Source organism: Myxine glutinosa, chromosome 3 (genome assembly GCF_964187855.1).
Source record: "Myxine glutinosa chromosome 3, kmMyxGlut1.1, whole genome shotgun sequence".
Lineage (NCBI taxonomy): Eukaryota > Metazoa > Chordata > Myxini > Myxiniformes > Myxinidae > Myxine > Myxine glutinosa.
The window spans coordinates 55,664,725-55,687,005 of NC_136263.1; the positions used below are offsets into that span (position 1 = coordinate 55,664,725).

The 22,281-nt window shown below is 49.2% G+C and overlaps 1 protein-coding gene across 5 annotated transcripts in view; it reads right to left on the minus strand.

Moving 5' to 3' along the window:
- Nucleotides 1-22,281, minus strand: part of SHPRH (SNF2 histone linker PHD RING helicase) — a 143,880-nt gene that overhangs the window by 89,547 nt on the left and 32,052 nt on the right. For 4 of the 5 annotated variants that reach the window (XR_010983740.2, XM_068110817.2, XM_068110818.2 and 1 more), the window contains 4 exons: nt 19,670-19,799; nt 19,182-19,406; nt 17,087-17,165; nt 5,783-5,930 (listed from right to left, as the gene is read on the minus strand). Coding sequence is in view for 4 of the 5 variants with exons in the window: in XM_068110817.2 (XP_067966918.2) it covers nt 5,783-5,930; nt 17,087-17,165; nt 19,182-19,406; nt 19,670-19,799 (582 nt within the window). In the remaining variant the exon portion in view is untranslated. Of the gene's footprint in view, nt 1-5,782; nt 5,931-17,086; nt 17,166-19,181; nt 19,407-19,669; nt 19,800-20,467; nt 20,963-22,281 lie in introns of those variants that run through there. The other variant, XM_068110819.2, reaches the window with a different exon arrangement.

Here is a 22,281-nt window from a genome sequence, read left to right on the forward strand (position 1 = left end):
CTCACAATCCAAACATTTGCACAGTAAAAAATAATCAAAACATGGCATGGTGTGGAGTACCTGTCACCTCAGGTGAGTGGATGCAGATGGTGCGAGGAGACTCAAATCCTAACTATCCTCTAAATGACTTTAACACACTTTACACTACCCGGGGTCTCTCCCTGCCAATCCATTGGCCAACTTACACTATGGGTTCTAAAAACCAAATTCCCATTGACCAAACTGTGGTGCTTCTCAATTTGGGGTCTCACTCCCCCGATTCATCTCCCGGTGCCCTTGCACAATTTCTGGGCTGTGACGTGTAGCTCTCCCAGCAGGTCTACCCACCTGCACACCTCCACCACTGCAGGTGCCACCCGAGCTTACCTAGCTCCTTAACCTAACCTATCTACTGGGGAAGGCCCCTCCTGGCTCTGTCACCCCTTGGTGCCCTCTGGCACTGGGCTACCCGGGTCCGTCCTCCGGATCCTCGGGCCCCATTCACAACAACTACCACCGGCTCCCAGAGCCCACCTGCGGCCTCACCTGGCCGACATCCTCACAGTGGTGGAGTGCCCAAACCAACTACACACACTAACAGGCTACACGCCCAGCCATTTCCACAACACTAATGCACCCATCCAAAGACCATTCTTTCACCCGCACCACAGATGCCAATATCCAACCACAATTTACCTATACCCTCTACCTAACACTTACACTACCCGCCCCGGGTATCCATGATGGGGGTCCACTCTTCCCCCATTCACACCTTCGCACCATCCACTCCACTCCATTGTTTCCACCATGCTCACTCCACGACCATCCATTCCAATACTCCATTTATTCCACACTACCATTTATTCCACACAGCCACATACACCTGTTGTTGCACACCTGTGCAATCACCTGGTGCCACCTGCACCCTCCTCCTCTTCCTGGACCATTTGGTCAACACAACACGCAATCACCACTACTCCCTCATACACTGCTCCATACACCTGTTCAGTTGCACACCTGTGCAATCACACCTGTTCAATCACACCTGTTCAATCCTCAAACACACGGCATCATCTCAGCTAACTACTCCCCTCTGAAACTTGCGCTCCCCCGTCGCCCCTTTAAACTATTGCGCTCCCACCTCATTATCATCCACACTAATCTACCTACGTCCCCACTACAGGTATCCTTGTCACTACCTAACCTTAACGTTACCTAATGTCAATCTCTAGGGCCCTACACATTATCCAAACCCACCCGGCCTAGTTTTCACTGCCATCAACCCCATAATCTAGTGCTCCTTTGCCCCCCCCTTCTGTGGGGGGATGGTGGACTGCCCATCCCACCACATCGGGGAGGTCCCACTATCAATTTGGCACACCAAATTTCAGCCAATCAAAAATTTTGCCAATCATCTGCCAATCACCGTACCAATCATCAAATTTTGCTTTTTTCTAATTTCGGGGCCAAAACACTATCCTCATCACCCGTCTACTTATTAGATCCTCTCGGTGCGCCAATTCCCTTCTAAAGCTCGGCTTCGTACAGCCGAGCAATGAACGCGGGTTATTTTGTGCCAGCGGCTGGATACGTCCCGCATTCGGGGCAGGGACGGGGGCTTACCCGGGCCGAGATCCCACGCACCACCTCGGCGCGGAGCCATCCAATTGCCCGATCTCGACCTGCCGGAACGTCTCAATAAAAAGTGGTCGCCATGACGACCCTTCCTATCGGGCTGCCCGCTCCGCCTAGTGGAGCCCGGACGCGGCCGTTCCAAGCGAGGCACAGCGTGGATCTCGTACGGCGGTCCTTTCGAACCCGCCGTGGCTCGGATCCCCGCTGGTTCTCGCGGCACGCGAAGCCCGGCACGCACCGAGGGCCCGATTCGGCTATAAGTCGCTCTAACCGCTAACCCGGTTACCGTCGATGCCTCACCTGCATGCTGACACGCATACGCTACCCCTTTCTTGCTCATACCTCCAGCTGTTCCCATGCTCCTCGTACCTTTCCTTACACACCTCGGTACACTCATTCCGCTCACCGACTTGGTCACACACCTGACCACCGAACACCTTGGCACACATTCGTCGCTCGCACACCTCACCAACACACCTCTTCGCGCCCCTTCCTCGGTCACCTCCTCTGTGACCATCACAGTTGTGCTTTCACTCGCACACCCAACCACGTGCCTCACGACCAACTCAAGTGTGCATTCCCACACACGCTCTACCATTCCAGGTGTGCATCCTTCCATGCCAGGTGTACATCCTCGCTCACCTGTCACAACTAACTCACGCTCCGTGCCACTCTCACTACTCTCACCACCACTCTTGACAACGCACTCACCCTTACTCTCGACAGCGCACTCTTTCCTCATGCACCTGTCCGTTACACACCTTTCTCGCGCATCCTCTTGCGCACACTCTTTCGTTACATCCTCTGTAACACTCACCACAGGCGTGCATTCTCCTTCACTCTTGACAGCGCACTCTTTCCCCATGCACCTGTCCGTTACACACCTTTTTCGCGCACACTCTCCCGTTACATCCTCTGTAACACTCACCACAGGCGTACACTTTCTCGTTACATCCTCTGTAACACTCACCACAGGCGTGCATTCCCCCTTACTCTTGACAGCGCACTCTTTCCCCATGCACCTGTCCGTTACACACCTTTCTCGCGCATCCTCTTGCGCACACTCTTTCGTTACTTCCTCCGTAACACTTACCACACCGCGCTTCCATGTACCCCCTCGCACACGCGCTACGACCGACTCACTCTCGACAGCACACTCACTGGTCGGCGCGCACTTTTTCCTCACACACCCCATGGTCGGACATTCTCGCACACCTCGTTTTTCGCACACCAGACCTGTCGCACACTTCACCAACGGCCTCTCACGAACACCCGGATCCAAACCAATCCCCAAGCCGACTGAAGCTTTCCTCACATCATATACATTGCCGAATATTTCGCCACTCACCTTGGCACCTCGTCTCCGCACCTCTTTTGCCACCTGCAAACTCTTTATTTGGTTAGTGAGCAGCACATCATGAGTTGAGCACCGACCTTGTACCAATTCCATGACTTCCTCCTTTATCTCCCTCTTAGTTTCTGTCCGTCCCTTCTTAATTTCACTCACCTCTTCTTCCACTTCCTCTAATTTTTGCTTCACCTCTTTTATTTCCCGCTGCGTCTCCTCAAGTTCGTCCTCTAAGGCTACCGTGACCGTCTCTATGTGCATCCTCACCTCTCGGTCCTTTGTCTCCATTACCTCTGTCACCTCGTCCACCCTCATTGTCAGTCCCTCACGTACCATCTGACATTGCTTCTGTGTCGCTATTAATTCGTTCTTAATGTCTTTTTGTGTCGCTTTTAACCCTCCTAGTACCGCAGTGTTCTTTTGAACCTGCTCCACTAACTCCGTCTGTCCCTCTGTCAGCTGTTCCACCTCCTCCGTCAGATCTTCTATTCCCCCTTGTAACTTTGCCGCCCCATTTCTCACCTCTTTCTCCATACGCTTCTCACCTCGCTTTACCTCCTCGCGTAGCCCCGAGACCTCCTCACCTACACCTCGTCGTATTTCCTTCTTCATCTCCTCCATCTGGTTCCCCATCTGTTCGATTTCCCGGGCGGATTGCTCCCCTATTTCCCGTAATTGGTCTTCCATCCTATTTTCTAACCCCATTAACCCATTTTTCACCCCCTCTAACTGATTCTCCTGGGCAGCCATTCTATTTTCCACCCCCGTTAACCCATTCTTTACCTCTTTTATCCCGTTGTCTAACCCCTCAAATTTAGCTTCTAGCCGTTCCCCCATTTCCCCCATTTTGCCCCCCATTTCGCCCCCCCAATCGCTCACTATCAGCCCTCGCTCCGTCCCTCATTACCCCCATTTGGCCCTCCAATCGCTCACCCTGAGCATCCATTTTTGCCATCAGTTGGGTCAAGAATAATCTGAGGTCAAACCCGGTTTGCCCAGCGTCCCCAGCCGCCACCGCGGGCTCGCCCTCCGCGGCGCCGCTATTTTGGGACCCTTCAACCACGTGCGCGAGCGCGCCATTTTGTGCGTCTGATACCCCCTCAACCGCCTCCTCATTGCTCCCCTCCATTTGATCCTGGGTTACTCCTAACCCCTCCTCTAGCTCACCCACCGGCATCCGGTCGCCTTGACCAGCCATGGCGCGATTTCAAAATTCGGGTTTTTCTTTTAAAACACAATTTTTCAGCAGCTTGTAATTTTGAGCGCGTTAAGCGCGCTTCGGGTCCAATCTCACTTCCTGACACCAATTGTTGCGGTAATAACACAATTGGTGTCCAAAATTTGGGCTAAATAAATTTAGTCCCAGGTTCGAATCCCAACTCCTGACAACCAATTGTTACTGATCGCGGTTTAGATGTTATTGACCGAGCGGTTGGTGTGACCGCGACCTAACAAACTCACCCGATTCCACCCGAACTTTGGCCGTATCGCACCGCAGCTGCCCAATCTGGAAAACTCTAAAACGACCGAATGCAAAGAGGAAAAGGAATAAGACGAGAAGACGGACAGAAGAGTGACTGGGTTTATTATTATTTACACACAAGCAAAAAGGAGCAGTCACGATTATTTACAGGGACATGAGACGCAGGTGACACAGTGAAAATTATTAGCTTAGACCGACTTAACTTATTCCCAGGACAGAACAAACAAAGACACTGACTCACGCGGGGAATTGCAGAGTGGATTGCTGGAAGGAGGTGTGTGGCTGGAGGGGGAGGACGGCACGGAGCTGGCTGGAGCTTGACCCCGCACGGGACGTCGGGCTGGACCTCGACGGCCGCTGATGCCACCGGGCCTGTCGTGTGCGCGGGATCACGGGTCGGAGCTGCTTGGTGGAGCCGACGCGCTGGTGTGGGGGTCTGGCGCGACGGGTTCTCTCCTCTTTACGCGCTCTTGCTCTGACGACCCAGCTCTTTTTCCTCCCTCCTTGTCTCAACTCAAAGTGCATCTCTCTTTTGGACACACCCCTGCCTTGGGTTATATAGGCCCCCGCCCCTCAACCTTTGCGAACCTCCCCGATCGCTCTTCCTCCGCCCTCTCTAGCCAAACCCCTGGCTCATGGTTGGTCGAGTGGGGCTGGCTCACTCCTCCCCTCTATGACGAGGTGGAGACACGCCTTTCTTCCCCAGCCCTGCCTCGTGGCCAATGGCGGCAATTGGAGCGGAGGTAGTTGGTAATGGCACTCGAGGCCCGGCAAAGACGAAAGGGGAATGGAGGTTTTTGGGAATGGGAATGAAGGGAATCTATCTCTTTCACTGGTGCAATGGAGTATTTCTATTAATGGGAGACACAGCCTTATCCTAAAACACAGAATAAGATATAACTATCGAACATGGATATTCTATGATTGGCTGACGTGTATGCTTGTGGACTAATTATGGGATGCCCTTTGATCTTTACACAGCTCCGGAGGCAGGAGGCACAGAATAACAATAATAACAATAATAATAATTCACACCAATTTACCACAATACAACACAATCAAAAAAAATATACAGTCCTCATATCCGCAACAATATATATAGCATAGTATATGTATAGCACTGTCTTGTGAAGGAGCCTCCATTATTGCATTGCATTCTTCATCATTTTTGGAACTGGCAGACTCGTACTTGCACCTAATGAGCACTTTATACATCTGTACCATATGGAGGTTGAGGAGAAATCTCCCATTGTAGCGATTTTATATGATTAGCTGTGTTTTTGGTTGTGTGTGATCACACGGTAGTATCCAAACAAAATCAAAGAAGAGAAAGTTACCGGTGTTTCTTGAGGTGTCGGCCAGTTCCCAGGCCTGCAATGCATTAGGATGAGGGCTAAAACCTCAACAGTTTTTCCCAGGCCCATCTCATCAGCAAGAATGCCTCCAGGGTATTCCACACTAGCAAGTGGCCGCTCGGCGACGATCCTGTGCGGCACACGTGACTAAGTGGAATAATGTCACAAACAGGTCTTATGAGCACAGGGAACCAGAATAATTACCCGCCGTGCTGTATGGTTTCAGCCTTTTACCTTGTTGTTCACACAACCAGTTTCATAAGGAAGTTATTTATCGACATACGATTTCAGAGCATTTAAAAGTTTGTTTATGTGGCTCACAACTGAGTCAGGTATCTGAAGTAATCAATAAATAACTGAGCCGAAAGAAGCATTTTGTAGTCCCGTACAGGAAAGTAGAACGAAATGAGCCACCGAGAGGGAATTTGAACAGGATGATATTAAATAAGCAGCTCCTCGTAATATCAAGGAAGCCTTAACCAGATCACAGCGAAGTGTTTCCTATTTTGTTGCGCCACAGGTCATCAACATTACATTGTATTTATAAAAGCAGAAACCCTATGGCTATGTGCAGGATTACAAAAGCAGTTCCTGCTTAATGTAGATTGCTGAATAGTTTACAAGTGCTTTTAGTAATTGTGCTTTTCCAGGCTGCCCCTACAAAACTGCTTGTGGGCCAATAGAGAAGTGGCAGGCATATCTTGTGATCAGTCATTGTGGCACGTTTCCTGGTCCCACAAAAGTGAATGGTTTTATATTTTATATATTGTAAATAGCTTTGTATAAGCCACAGTCTCATCACCCAAATCAGCTGCACCCAAATGTTGTGCTCCTTCCAGTAGGAAAATATTTTTTACATTTTACGACCCAATTGTGTGACCTTTCCTGTGAAATAAATACATAGAGAAGAAGAAAGCAGGATGTGGATTTATTTACTTTAAACATTCTTTCTTGCTCATTTGTGGCCCTTAAACGGACCTTTAATGCTTAATCTTAATCTCTCCGATTAATCTCTCCGAAAAGACAGACTGAACAACCCTCCCATCTACTTTCTGAATAATCCTGTCCAAGAAGTTCTGTCAATCAAGCTTTTGGGTCTCACTATCTGCCATGATCTTTCCTGGGAAAATCACATTTCCAAGCTGGCCTCCAAAGCCAGTCGCCGACTGGGCATCCTCCGTCGTGCGAAGTCCTTCCTTGGCACACCTGAGCTCCTCACCACATACAAGGCTTTCATCCGCAGCTCAATGGAGTACTGCTCTCCCCTCTGGGCTGGTGCTCCTGCCTCACACCTCGCTCGTCTTCACGCTGTTGAAACCAAAGTGTTCAGAATCATTGGAATCTCCCGCGATGACGCTATCTCCGAGTGCCTTTCACTTACTCACCGCAGGCATGTTGGTGGTCTTTCCGTCTTTTACCGACTCCTCTCCGGCCTAGCCCCCCCCGCCCCCCAGCCCTGTCTGTGCTCTGCCCCCCAAATATTCCTACAGGTCGCACAAGATCTGCCTGCAACCCTCTTATTAGTCCGTTTGCCACCCAGATATGTTCTGTACTAAACCTTGTTCTCATGAGAAGTGTATTGTTTTTTGATTGTTTCATACTCGAATGGGTCTATAGGAAAGATTTAGCTTGGTTGCCGGAATGTCAACCTTGGGGAACTCCGATAATTGGCATAAATCCAAGATGGCCGCCACGGACGGAGGTGGAAAATAACTTTTCAACCAATCAACCTTCCATCACGTGTGATACATTTTTTCCGTATAATTTCGATGTGAGGATTCGATTTCTGAGGTCAATTGTGTGATTTGGGGTCAGATTCAGGGTCAAAGGTCAAGTTAAAGGTCATTTTCGGCCAAAAAATTATTAATATAATAATAATTGCATTTTCAGAACGAGGGTGGTCAAGTGTTTATTCATTAACGGCGATCACTCCCATTCATCATCAGAGCCGAATGCAAGATCAAGATGATCAGTTTCCTCGTCATTTACCACATCTGCTTCTCCTTCCTCTTCCACTTCATCTTGGTCTTCGTCTCCTGTCGTGAAGGGGTTCAAGCAAGCGTCACTAGAAACACAAGCGCAGTACACAGTGCATGATATCTTTCCATGGTGACAGCTGCAACGTTCACTGCCGCACGCCTTCCCCGCCACCTTACAGCTGCACCGCACTACATCCATGAGATCTTGGGGTCCTGGGGGGCTGATCAGAGGTTGCTGGTACTGGGGTGCCATCTTTGATTTCCCACCCATACTTCGTGATGTCAAGTTCAGGTGGAGCTGGTCAGTAGATTTGGCGAGTATAGTCTGCAGATGAGTGCGCAAGATGTGCAGGAAGAGATTTTGGTCTGTTGGTGGTAGCGACATGATCTTGAGCAGCTTTCCAACCTTCTTTGTGTACATATGGTACCTCGCCTCACTCATAGTGGTCCCCTGTTGCTGACCATATAGAGCACAGAAGAACGCCTGTCCTGCTTCCATGAGCTGTGCATGGGTGGCATCAAGCTCGCCCAAGGCTGAGTACAGGCCTGGGAGGTCGCCAGCTCTCAGGGTCTTCAGGGCCGACACTTTCCCCTTGCCGTACAGGTATGAGGTGGTATCTGAACCAGTAATGTAGTGCATTCCCAGGATCTGCAGGCACTTGGGGCCGAGTTGGGCACAGGTGGCGTTGATGTCCCAAACAGGTCCATCCCACCGCTCCATTTGCACTGTGGCCTGGATCTTGTTTCTGTACACCCAGTGCACAAGCAGCACGAATACATCGGTGTCATCTGAGAGAATGCGGATCACTCGCGTGTCAGACTCGGCAGCCATGAGGAGGTACGAGATCATTGTTATGTCCGCTTTGTCATGAGTGAACACACCATTGCTAGGACTCTCCACAGTGACTCCTTCTCCAAAGTTGTAGGTACTTAGCACTTTCAACAGTTGCAGCTTGTTGTGCTTATTCCTCATGATGGCTTCTCGACTAGGAAGCGGTGTGTTGATGGTGAGGTTGTAGTTGATGGAGCCGAGGCCAGCACGTCGCATACGTTCATGGTCCTTTGCAGAAACACTGCTGTACTTATCAAAGACTAATATCTTCTTACCAGGTAGAGAGGACAACCTGGTTTTGATGAACTTACCTATGACAGATGCATTACCTTTCGATGGCCAAACAATGTGGTGAAGAAGCTGTCTCATGTCAACGATGGTGATCTCGGGTAGCCTTGGTTGTCTCGTCTTCACACACAGTTTGCGAGCCAGATGTGCTTTGTTACCTTTCCTCAAGAAGCCATACTCGTCGATGAGTGAGGGCGGTATGAGACACAACTCGTACTGGAAAATGGGTGCTAGCTTCATGTGCCGCTGTTGTCCAACGGTCAACAGCCTGAGGAAGATCATTTCTAGGTCGAAGATCATTTTGTCTCCAACTCTCACACCTTTCTGAATGTGTTCCATGGTCTTGATGGGGCTAGAAATGGTTCCATGGAATTCTGATGGGAGGGATGTCCGGAAATCTGCAGCGATTTTTTCGCCAATGTCGACTGATTCAGCGACATTTACCTCAGCATCAGGGGAACAGAATTTACCATTGACGATGTTGTAGAGATGTGGTGACCCATTCTCCAATGGATGAGACAGTTTGGACAGTTCAAGCGAGATTCGACGTCAGTCATCTGCATCCATCTCTCTCCTTTTTTTCCCTCCTCCTTGTGACGTGGTCCTCTGCATGTGTAACTTGCTTCAGCTTGATCTTTGTGTTCAAGGACGGTGGGATCAGGGTAGATGTGCTCCATGGTGTCAGAGATGTAGGCAGTGATGGGAAAATAATAATCAATCCACTCTGTAACACTTTCTGGAGATCCCTTGAGACCACCCTTTCCTATTTGAATGGCAGTTTGCTCACCAAACTGATCAGAGCTCACGCCATTCCAGTAACCCTCTTGGTGACGACATACAAATGAATTTTATCCCAAATCACAAAACTGCCTCCAGATATCGATTCCCGAGGTCAAAAATATATGGAAAACACATATCATATGCGATTGGAAGTTCGTTGGTTAAAAAGTCATAATCCACCGCCATCCGAAGCGGCCATTTTGGATTTATGCTAATTACGGGATTTCCCCAAGGTTACTGATCTGGCAACCAAGCTAAATTTTCTCGATAGATCCATATTAATAAGAAACCATCAAAAAACAATACACTTCTTGTGGTGAAATTGTACCAAAGTTGAACCCAGGTGTGGCGCTCCCTCTATAAGACCTCGGACGTCCGCGACACGAGGCCACTCCTGCGACATCATTATACAATGCCATGTAGAATTGAATGGTACGTACCCGCCTATATTCTAGGTTTGCTTGCATTGACTGATATATTCAATCTTTCTCATATGATGCCTAGATCCTGACATGTATGTTGCATGATGTACTTTACAGGATGATGTACAGATCTGATTGAGATTAAACCATACATATGGAACACGTTGTGAATCTGGTTGATTTCCACAACACTTAATCTCAATCAAGATCTTCGGGAATGGCGGGACACGAGTCTGGCGATGGCCGGATGAACGCTGATCTCAGACGAGCGTTTCCCGACATTCTCCATGATCCTGCGCGGCCCACCTCGGAGAAGAATGACCAGCTGAGGGCCCATCGAGCCAGCTCCAGCCACGGAGCTCCGACGACTCTCGCTGCCGGTCTACCTCGACGGGACCGGATGCGCAAGCATTTTGCGGAACCGTGCCGTCAAAGCGCGAACTGCTCTCCTGGGGCCCGGACGCCGGAGCAGGCGTGACGGACTCCGGCAAGGCGCCTGCTGAAGGAGGCCACTGGGAAATGTCCTGGGCTGCAACCCCGTCGGAACAACGGACCCGCTTGGCGCCGAAGGTACGAGTCTAGCCTCGGTTGCTCGAAACGCTAACGGCTCCGTCCGAGAGAATCATCCTAGATTTGCGTGCCTCGGCCCGAGATGAGATTCCCACGCGAGTGATCACGACTCCCATGTCGGCCATGCCTCCACACGGCCGGCACACTCCGACCACTCGCTACTCGGTGGAATCGCCTCCTCCGCGCGGGCCGACACACTCCGACCACTCGCTGCTCGGTGGAATCGCCTCCTCCGCGCGGGCCGGCACACTCCGACCACTCGCTGCTCGGTGGAATCGCCTCCTCCGCGCGGGCCGGCACACTCCGACCACTCAATGCTCGGTGGAATCGCCTCCTCCGTGCGGGCCGGCACACTCCGACCACTCGCTACTCGGTGGAATCGCCTCCTCCGCGCGGACCGGCACACTCCGACCACTCGCTGCTCGGTGGAATCGCCTCCTCCGCGCGGATCGCGCACTGCTCGTCGGGATCACGCCGTGCCTCACGGCCGGCTCTCCCTGACCACTCGCTGCTCGGTGGAACCACCTCCTCCGCGCGAATCGCGCACTGCTCGTCGGAATCACGCCGTGCCTCACACGGCCGGCTCACTCCGGCTGCTCGGTGGAATCACCTCCTCCACGCGAATCCCCTCGCTGCTCGGTGGAACCACCTCCTCCGCGCGAATCGCACACTGCTCGTCGGAATCACGCTGTGCCTCACACGGCCGGCTCACTCCGGCTGCTCGGTGGAATCACCTCCTCCGCGCGAATCGTGCACTGCACCCATCGCGTGCAATACTCTGGGAGGCCGACGATTCCGATCGCTGCTCGGAATCACCTCCTCGCCGCGAAGCCGCACGTTGCTCCCTTCGCGGGCCCTACTCGGCGAGGCCGGCGATTCCTATCGCTGCTCGCCGGAATCACCTCCTCACGCACGAATCACGCGCAGCACCATCGCTGGATGGCATCCTCACTAGGCACGACGCGCCAGTCGCGCGCGCCGCATCTTCGCTGGATGGACCCCTTCTTCACGCGAAGCGCATGCGATTCCCCTCTCTGGCACTACTCTGTGGCCCCGTTGCTGCTGGTCGGAATCCCACCTACGCATGGCTTCTCAGCGAGGCCGGCGAACACCGCTACCCGGACTCGCCTCAACGCGTGAGGCTCGTTTGGCTCCACTCAGGGACTCGCCGAGCATGGTCTTCCTAAACTTTCATCTTCTTCCGCTGTCATAACCTTAATAAACAATCTTAAAGGGTTCTAAGGGGTTCACGGCACTCGGGGATTTGTGAAATGTGATTTGTGAAATGTGATTTGTGTTGGCGTGATGTATCGTATCATGCTAGATACCGTTGATAACTACCGCACTGCTGCCGCTATTCCCCGCTTCAACCCCGGACAAACCCTGCCCGAAAGCCATCGAACGAGACGCTACTTCAGGCCGTGCAAATTATTGCGGCCCAGCGTGCTCGCCCTCTCATCTCAGCATGCCACGCTGGCTCGACAGGCCGAGGACGACTTTCGGTTTCGCCAACGAACCGCACGCGCCCGAACCAATTGATGACGTCACCGACTAATCACGCGTTTGCTCTACGGCGTCATTAACGTAATTGCGTGCTTCACGCGATCTCATCATCGGGGATTCGTTTACATTTCCATGTACCTTGGTAAACTACGTACCAAATGTCCTTTACGTAAACGACGTAAACTACGTAACGCGGCGCTACCTCAAGGTCGCGCGCCCGCGCCGTTTAGGGAGTACACGGTGACCTCGTGAAATGGTGACATTGAGCCTCGCGCCCGACTCCCTTGTCTCCTGCGCAAGTAACGGGGGCACCGTACTGCCTGCTCGCCCTTGACTCTGGGCTTGTTGTTTATCGGACAGAGCTCTTGGCTCGTATCCACGCACATTTCGAGACTGCGAGACGCCTCGTCTGATTCCATTTTCCTTCTGCCCCTGACTGACTGTGCCTCAGACTGACCCAGACTGTGAAGGTCGTCTGACTTCGGTATGCAGCGCGTCGCTGCAACCTCGGTGGGGGGGGGGGGGGGGTGGGATCCCAGGAGGTTGGGCAATCCATCCGCGATCCGGATGCCGCGATCCGGATGCCGTTCGATATAACGCCTCCCACCTCGCCCCTTGTGGGGACCCAGGATGGACAATCCATCCGCGATCCGGATGCCGTTCGGTATAACGCCTCCCACCTCGCCCCTTGTGGGGACCCGGGATGGACAATCCATCCGCGATCCGGATGCCGTTCGGTATAACGACTCCCACCTCGCCCCTTGTGGGGACCCAGGATGACGTCCATGGATGTCTTTGTGTCTTTGAGTGAGTCTTTGAGTCCATGGATGGTCGATCCGAGCCATTCAATGAAGGCGTTGAATGGATGGATCGGTCGGACATCCGTGGATGGACAATCCATCCGGGACATCTAGCATGGATGGACAGTCCATCCGGGGCGATGGCTGTCTTTGGGTCTCTGAGTCTTTGCGTCCGTGGATGGTCGATCCATCCGCGATCCGGCTGGATCCGTGCCATGCAATGAAGGCGTTGAATGGATGGATCGGTCGGACATCCGTGGATGGCCAATCCATCCGGGACATCTAGCATGACAATCATCTCGACATCTAGACAATCCATCCGGGACAACGCTGAGACAAACAAGGTTTGTCCAGCCGGGTCTCTCTCTCTCGGTTTGTGAAGGGGACAATTCAATTCGCTTTGAATGGGACAATCCTTCCATCCGGGGCATCCTCTCGGTAGCCGGTATAGCCGATCTTCTCCGATCCTCCGAGCGCTGTACAGCAGGACAGGATTGCCATATGCATCCCGGAGGTTCTGCGCGCTTCGCTGGAGAGGCGCGTTTCGGTCGTTTTTGTCGTCCATCCGGGACGTTCTCTCGGCAGCCGGTAAAGCCGATCTTCTCCGATCCTCCGAGCGCTGTACTGCAGGACGGGATTGCCGTATGCATCGCGGAGGTTCTGCACGCTTCGCTGGGGAGGCGCGTTCCGGTCGTTTTGTGCGTCGTCGTAATCAGCCATGCCGGTCGTCCAGGCAGCCTTCAGAGGCCGCTCGTGTCTCGTGCGAAGGATCGCTGCCAACGGTAGGTTCACGTGCCGAAACAAGAGTTTGTAATGCGTATGAGCTGCCGTCAGAGGACGCTCGCGTCTCGTGATTCAACAGGGCCGCTGCCGGTGTCGAGTAACTCTCGTTATGGCTCTCATCGATTCTCTCCCTCGGCAATTCCATGACATGGACCTAACATGGATCGACCATGTACCCTTGGGAGCCTAGGCAGGTACAGACTGCAATGGACTTACTGTAATGGCCTCCTGTCATGTCATCTTACTTACTGTTACAGCTTACTGTAATTCCATGACATGGACCTAACATGGATCGATCATGTACCCTTGGGAGCCTAGGCCGGTACAGACTGCAATGGACTTACTGTAATGGCCTCCTGTCATGTAACCTTACTTACGGTTACAGCTTACTGTAAAGAGGCTTACTGATTTACACATGTGTTGCATTGCGACGAATGGACATTCGCTCTTCGCCAAGGTACAACGTATCCTATCTAGCTACTGTGCCGACGACCCCGCTGTAAGACTAGACTGTTGTGACCCACGTGACCGTCCCTCCCTTCGCCTGATACACCCCTGCCTGAAGCAGTGAAGGCACTGAGGTGCCCCTCCGACACCTGCCTCCAGCGGCTACTCCGAAGCAGGGGGACTCCGGGCTTGGGGATGTCGTACCCGGTAGTTTCCGACCCTGTGTTGGCAGGGTAATTTCGCCATCCTGACCGCTATGGATGGACCGACTGACTTTATAGGGAAATATGTCTTTAACACCCCAATAATAAAATGATGACTTCCTCAATCCATTAATGCTGACGCGCACTCGCTTCCTGCCGAGCGGCAGTATAGTTCTAACGGTGGGGAGAATGTGGTGAAATTGTACCAAAGTTGAACCCAGGTGTGGCGCTCCCTTAAACCGCTGGGCGGTGTCTATAAGACCTCGGACGTCCGCGACTCGAGGCCACTCCTGCGACATCATTATACAATGCCATGTAGAATTGAATGGTACGTACCCGCCTATATTCTAGGTTTGCTTGCATTGACTGATATATTCAATCTTTCTCATATGATGCCTAGATCCTGACATGTATGTTGCATGATGTACTTTACAGGATGATGTACAGATCTGATTGAGATTAAACCATACATATGGAACACGTTGTGAATCTGGTTGATTTCCACAACACTTCTCACAACAACAAGGTCATCAATCTGGCAACTAGACTATATGGTTAAACTGCCAAAATCAAGAGTCTCTGCTCACCTTCACTCCTTCATTCCTCTTTTCTCCCACCTCTGGAACAAACTCCCTCACTCTCTTCAATCCCACTCCTCCCTCCAGGTCTTTAAAACAGCTGTTCACCACCATCTCTTATATTCCCCAATCAAAAACCTTGATCTTTTCTACCCTCGCTAATTTCACCCCAAATCCACTTTTTTGAAATACCAACTTCTTTCCTGGAAGTCCTTGGTGTCCTTGCGTTTTATACCTATCCTGTCTCCCCCCAAGCCCTCTCCCTCCCACACATCTCCCGATGTCCCTGCTCTCAAATGTTGTGTTTGTGTGCTTCCTCCCCTTCTCTCCCCATCTTGTCTACCGCTACCCTTTTTATATACTTTGTTTGCTTGTTTTTGATTTGTTTGTTTGATAAATGTTAGCTCTTTCACAAGCCTCGATTCTGTATACAAAAAAAAAGAAAAAAAAAAAAAAAAAAGCTTAATGCTCTTATTTAATGCTTAAGCTTTTCAGCTGAAGCCTAACAAGTCCTTGTCACCTGTCGCCTCATCAAAGAGGGCACACAGCTCTTCATCAGTCTGGATATACGTGGTCATCATCACTGCTCTCTTCGCTTCCCGAGTCACCACCAGCCAGGTCCTCCCAGAGCATACCATACTCCATCCTGTCAATGCAGTTGGTTATATACTGCACTTCAGGAAGGCCCAACAGATGATCGCTGACGGCAGCTCCTCTCACACCTTAACTATCTAAAAGCAGATAGTTCGGAGGTCAACCTTTCTCATGTGACCCCCCCTGCCTCCCCTTGGTGTCGGTCTTCATCCTCTCAATCATCCACTCAAACCAGTAGCGCCAATATTTTGGCTCAACGTCGGCGGCTGAGCTCAGCTTAACCAGACTCTGTATTGTAATGGTTAGAGCGTCTGCTCTGAGTCTGGGAGGTCATCAGTTCAAACCCCGGACAAGTTGTACCAAAGACTTTTAAAACGGTACGTGCTGCGTCCTTGCTTGATGTTCAACACTCAGAAGGATAGAGCACGAACAATCCCCATCAGTTGGCATCCATGGGGAGGAGGAAATTCTTCTTGAGGAAATGCCCTACTGAGTATGGTGAGAAAGGTGGCGCCATTGTTTTGATGTCACTGGAACCTCGAGTATCCAGGGAAGTGACAGCACTTCCCCCAAGCTCAGTGGCTGTTTTAAGTGGTTGTCATCTGTATGTCCATGTTTGTGTGAGTGTCAGCTCCATTGAGAGCCTTAGACATTGTATAAAAAAAAAATCTCCCCGGTTTTATATCATCCGGCGGGTTAAGAGGGTTCTTCTTTGGCTGGTGTTTAAGTTGCACACTAGAACCATCTCGAGTCTGTAAGCAAAAGCCACGCTGCATATTGAAAACCTGAAGCGGGCTCTGCCATCAGCCAGCAGGACAATCCAGGAAGGTATTGTATGCAACAAAGAAGATTTAATCACTGTTTATTCATGACATTTTAATGAGACCAGTGAATGTCAATCATGTTTGAATTCTGTCAGTCAATCAGAAAAATATTTTGACAGTAATCATCAACGGCTTTCTCAAATGAAATGTGTGCTACAATGGTCATAGACTGCAATCACAACAATGGTCAAATAATGCTGTAATGGCAAAATAATGCACACAACGTGCACGCCGAGAAGCGAGGGAATAAGGACTACTATTACTGAGAAAGGTTGCTTTATAATTTACTGTTCCTTGATTGAAACATTTTTATTTATTTATTCGTATGCAGTCTGTGGCTGCTTGGCTGCATCATTTTCTAGGGGCAGAGCTGTTCTCGAGGGGCTAATGCAATGCCCACTTACAAGCTAGCGGGTACTCATTTTACTGACCTCAAAAGGATGACAGGCTGATAATTCAACAGCACGACAGGGTCTTAAACCAGCCACTTTAACCGTTAAGCCAACACCAAGCTTGATTAAAACATGATTCCCTGACATACAAGTTCTTCCAATATACATCTTTGAATTTATTGAAATTCCAGTCATGACACGCAGCTTCATCATATGTATGCATACATTGGAAAGGGAGTTGAAATGGGAATCAATGGATTCTAAAGAGAGGTTTATATATCCACAACTTACGAGCCCATGTAGTGATTGTAGTAAAGGGTTTGTCCATCGAGCCCATGAAACTCACACCAAAGACAATGTAGCCTGGACTCTGTCAAAAATTCACACAAAAAGGAATCACACCAAAAGGTAAACAAAAGGGTAAAAACACAGGCAACAAGACCGGCACTCGGTAAAGCTCATACCTCCGGCAGGATGAACAGTTTACGTTTTGTATCCCACGGATAGGCCAGACCTGGAACTGGATCTGAACCAAAATCTTATCAGTTTGTTCTCATCACCTAACCAACTCATCCACCTAGTTTTGTCATAACTCGTCCACAACTTTGTGAAATTCCTTGCTATACAGGTATATCATTTCTGGCCACATCTCTCAATGGTGAAGAAACACTTTAAAATTCTCAAATCTGCATCCAGATATTCACCAAAATCAAATAAATTCCTCCTTGTTATAAACCCAACCTGTCCACTAAGTTTCACCCGAATCCATCCACAACTTTTTGAGATATCGTGCTCAGACAAACAAGCAAATAAGCAGACAAACAGACAGAGGTGAAACATAACCTCAGTCCACCACCGTTGATAGAGGTAATAAGGAGACATGAGGATGCAAACAAAATTAAAACAAAGTAATAAAAAATATCTATATAAATAAAGGAGGAGTGTCTGTGTGTGTGTGCATGTGTCTGTCTGGATGTCCGCTTATAACTCAAGAACTACACATCGGAGAAAAGTTTTAGACACAGATTCGGAATCAGCATAAAATTCCGGTGGTTATAGGCTACTTTTTATTTTAATATCAATGGTTTAAAAAACCGGGCCAGCTGCAATTCCATGGTGTAGTTTGTGGCGGCGCTGTTGCCCCTTTCCGATCCCATGACGCATTGCGGTTCCGATTCGCGATAAGGTCTATGCGCTATCACCGACACTTTTCCACCTTTTCCATACCTTTTAATCAGATTTACCTTATCGTCCATCGTAACCACATTACGCTTGGAAACACTAGCATTATCCTTCTTCGGACCCATGGCTAACACAGACACAGTAAAGGAATACTGTACGTCGCCTCTGTTTTGAATGAGAATCAGCGGTTGCGCGTACGTACAGTATACTGTACGTACATTTTAATATTTTTAAAATGTGCTTTTTAGTGTATTTTAAATTGTTTTTTAGCTTCTTTTATTGTTAATTTATGTACCATTTTATTTATTTTAAATCTATTTTTAAGGAAAACAAATGTTTTCACGTCCGTAGGAGTGACGTAATGTCGCACATAATGACGTTCGCTGCCCGGTCATGAAAGAAATTATGATTCTCTTGCCAAAGTGACATGAAGATCAGGCAGTAAACCTCCCAACTGAGTTTCTCAACAGTCGTCAGCCTCAAGAACTCCCAACACACAGGTTGATTCTCAAGATGGGAGCACCAATCATGCTTCTAAGGAATCTTGATCCACCAAAGCTGTGTAATGGAACACGATTGACAATCCAGCAAATGATGCCGCATGTCCTAGAGGCAACCATCCTCTCAGGACAATACAGAGGAGAGAAAGTATTCATTCCAAGGATACCACTTATTCCACCTGACCTTCCATTCTCCTTCAAGAGGATTCAGTTCCCCATCAGGCTATGTTTTGCTATGTCCATCAACAGGGCGCAGGGGCAATCAATGAAGGTTGTAGGCCTGAACTTCACAGAACAAGTGTTTGCCCATGGCCAGCTGTACGTGGGCTGCTCAAGGGTTGGAAAACCAAGCAATCTTTATGTCTTGGCACCAAATAAGAAAACCAGAAATGTTGTATACCCAGAGGTTTTGAGAAATAAAAAATTGAAAAAACGTCATGTAGGAAATGTACTGTGATATTGCTCTAAAATATGCATGTTCTTTTCATCATATATTTGTATTATCCTTATTCAACCCGGGCGAAGCCGGGTACCTCAGCTAGTATATATATGTATGCTGCGAAAGAAAATGGAAGATTTATACTGCCGCTCTTGATTGGTTGAAATGGAGCAAAATAAAACAAAGACAAAGTAAAAGGAAGAAGAATGAATGAGAAGGAAGAGGCTCAAAAGAATACACAAGCAGACAGAGATAAACCACTCACCTGTTGTCTGATCATCAGTTTCTTTGCCAAACATCCACTGAACAGCATCTTTCTGGTACTGCCTCAGTTGCGGGACCAGCAAGGGGTGCTGAGGGTCAGGGGATCTGGGCCCAGCCAGTGGCGTGGTCGATCTCTCCCGCATACACAATCGCACTTGGTCAAAAACACCTTCCAGGTCAGCTTGAGACGGCGGTAGTAGCTGTTGTGACAGCTGTTTCCATGGCTCTATTAAAGAGGGACAAAGTTATGTTGGACATCGACACGATTCTGTCTCCTATCTCAAGACACCGGACACGCTGGCATTGTGGTTACAGCATCTGCTCTTTAGTCTGGCATGTGGGTGGTTGGATTCTGACCCAACGAGAATCATAGCAAAGACTTTAAAAATGGAATGTGCTGCTTCCTTGGTTGACCCACATGGCACATACAAAATTGTATCAATGAGACAGCTTGGCATGCTTGCCAAATAAATGAACAAGTTTGTTAACCTGGTATCGGAAAGTTGTGGAAATGATGTATGAGGACTTGCAGCAGCTGGTTGACCTTTTTAATTCGCCATCCTCCTACACTGAGAAAGCCCTGCTCACATAACGCTCCACGCAACAGGTGCACATAAACCTGCAATGTATAATGAGCATTCAAATGATTTTAAGTACACAAAACTAGACGTTCATCAAATGTGTCAAAGTAAAAAATATATATGGTGCATCTAATGAAAATTTTAAAGTGAAACAAAATTCGAGTTTCAAAAAATGACTGCTTGTATTATCACATCTTCATATCAGTTTTTTTTTGTTTTTTTTCTCACCAACAGGCTGCAAGTACAAATTTAGTGGATTTTGTAATATTCTCACTGAATGCATAAAGAGAGAGTGTGTGTGTGTATGTATGTATGTATGTATGTATGTATGTATGTATGTATGTATGTATGTATGTATGTATGTATGTATGTATGTATTGTTACGGGTCGCGGACAGATGTTATAGACCGAGCGGTGGTGTAAGACCGCGACCTAACAAAACTCACCCGATTCCACCCGAACTTTGGCCGTATCGCGCCGCAGCTGCTCAATGAGGGAAAAGACAAAAACGACGAATGCAAAGAGGAAAAGGAATAAAACGAGAAGACGGACAGAAGAGTAATTGGATTTATTATTATCACACACAAGCAAAAAGAAAGCAGGCACGTTTATTTACAGGCACATGAGACGCAGGTGACACAGTGAAAATGATTAGCTTATACAGACTTAATTAACCCAGGGACAGAACAAACAGAAACGGACTCACACGGGGAATGCCAGGAATGGCAGAAGGTGGATGGCTGGAGGTGCACGCTTGGTGGAGCCAACACGGAGCTTGGTGGAGCCCTGGTGGAGGCGAACGCTTGGTGGAGCCAACATGGAGCTTGGTGGAGCCCTGGTGGAGGCGAACGCTTGGTGGAGCCAACACGGAGCTTGGTGGAGGTGAACGCTTGGTGGAGCCAACACGGAGCTTGGTGGAGGTGAACGCTTGGTGGAGCCAACACGGAGCTTGGTGGAGGTGAACGCTTGGTGGAGCCAACACGGAGCTTGGTGGAGCCTTGGTGTGACGGGTTCTCTCTTCTCTGTAAAAGCTCAACTGTCTTGTCTCTTGTAAAAGCTCAACTCTTCCAGCCTCTTGTAAAAGCTCAACTCTCCTCTCCTCTGTAAAAGCGAATCTCTCTGACTCCTCTCCACGGCTTGGGCTCCCTTTTGTCTGCCGGTAAAAACTCATCTGTCTTGGCCACACCCCTGCCTTGGGTTATATAGGCCCCCGCCCCTCAACCTTTGCGAACCTCCCCGATCGCTCTTCCTCCGCCCTCTCTAGCCAAACCCCTGGCTCATGGTTGGTCGAGCGGGGCTGGCTCACTCCTCCCCCTCTATGACGAGGTGGAGACACGCCTTTCTTCCCCAACCCTGCCTCGTGGCCAATGGCGGATGAAGGGAAAACCGCCCAAAATGCAGTTGGCAATTGGAAGGGAGGTTTTGGGAATGGGAATGGAAGTTTTGGGAGTGGGAATGAAGGGAATCTATCTCTTTCACTGGTGCAATGGAGTACTTCAATTAATGGGAGACACAGCCTTACCCTAAAACACAGAATAAGAGATAACTATCAACAGGGGTATTCTATTACTTGGCTGACGTGTATGCTTGTGGACTATGGGACGCCCTTTTGATCTTTACACAGCTCCGGAGGCAGGAGGCACAGACTAACAATAACAACAATAATAAAGCACACAATCAAAAAAAATATACAGTCCTCATATCCACAACACTATGTATGTATGTGTGTGTGTGTGTGTGTGTGTGTGTGTGTGTGTGTGTGTGTGTGTGTGTGTGTGTGTGTGTGTGTGTGTGTTATCTCCATAATTCGGATTTCAGAAGGTGGAACGCAGTCCTCCCAAGGCTCAAAGTTTCCACCTCCATTTCAGTGAAGGATCATGATTCATGGGCTAAGTTGTGAAGTTTTTTTGTTCTCAAGGTTTTGCTCTGAGGGCTCGGCTCAGACAGCTTCCAACTGCAGTTTGTTTGTCGTAATATTCCCAGGGATGTTTTTTTTTAAAGATCTCCAAATGGAATATTTAAACTGCCTCTTGATTGGTTGAAATAAAGCGAAATAAAACAAGAGACAAAGTAAAAGTAAGAATGAATGAGAAGGAAATAGCTCATAAGATTTCTTCTTTATTATTCCTGATGCTCTAATTTATCACTGGTACAATTTCAGCACTCTTTGGCTCCCAAGATATGTTTACTTCATTCTTGACATTCTGGCATTTGGTCATTTTCTTGACATCTGCGTTTAGACCAAAATCAATGGGTACTGAAACTTCAATTAGCAACGCCTTCTTTTCCTTTTTGTATCCGATTACGATGTCCGATTACGAAAAGGTTTTGCTTTCTATGTTCACGTTCGATGGGATGATCAGTGCGCCGTGTGTGTGTGGTGAGTGGGTGAGAGTGAGTGAGTGAGTGAGTGAGTGAGTGAATGAGTGAGTGAGTGAGTGAGTGAATGAGTGAGTGAGTGAGTGAGTGAGTGAGAGTGAGTGAGTGAGAGTGAGTGAGTGAGTGAGTGTGTGTGTGTGT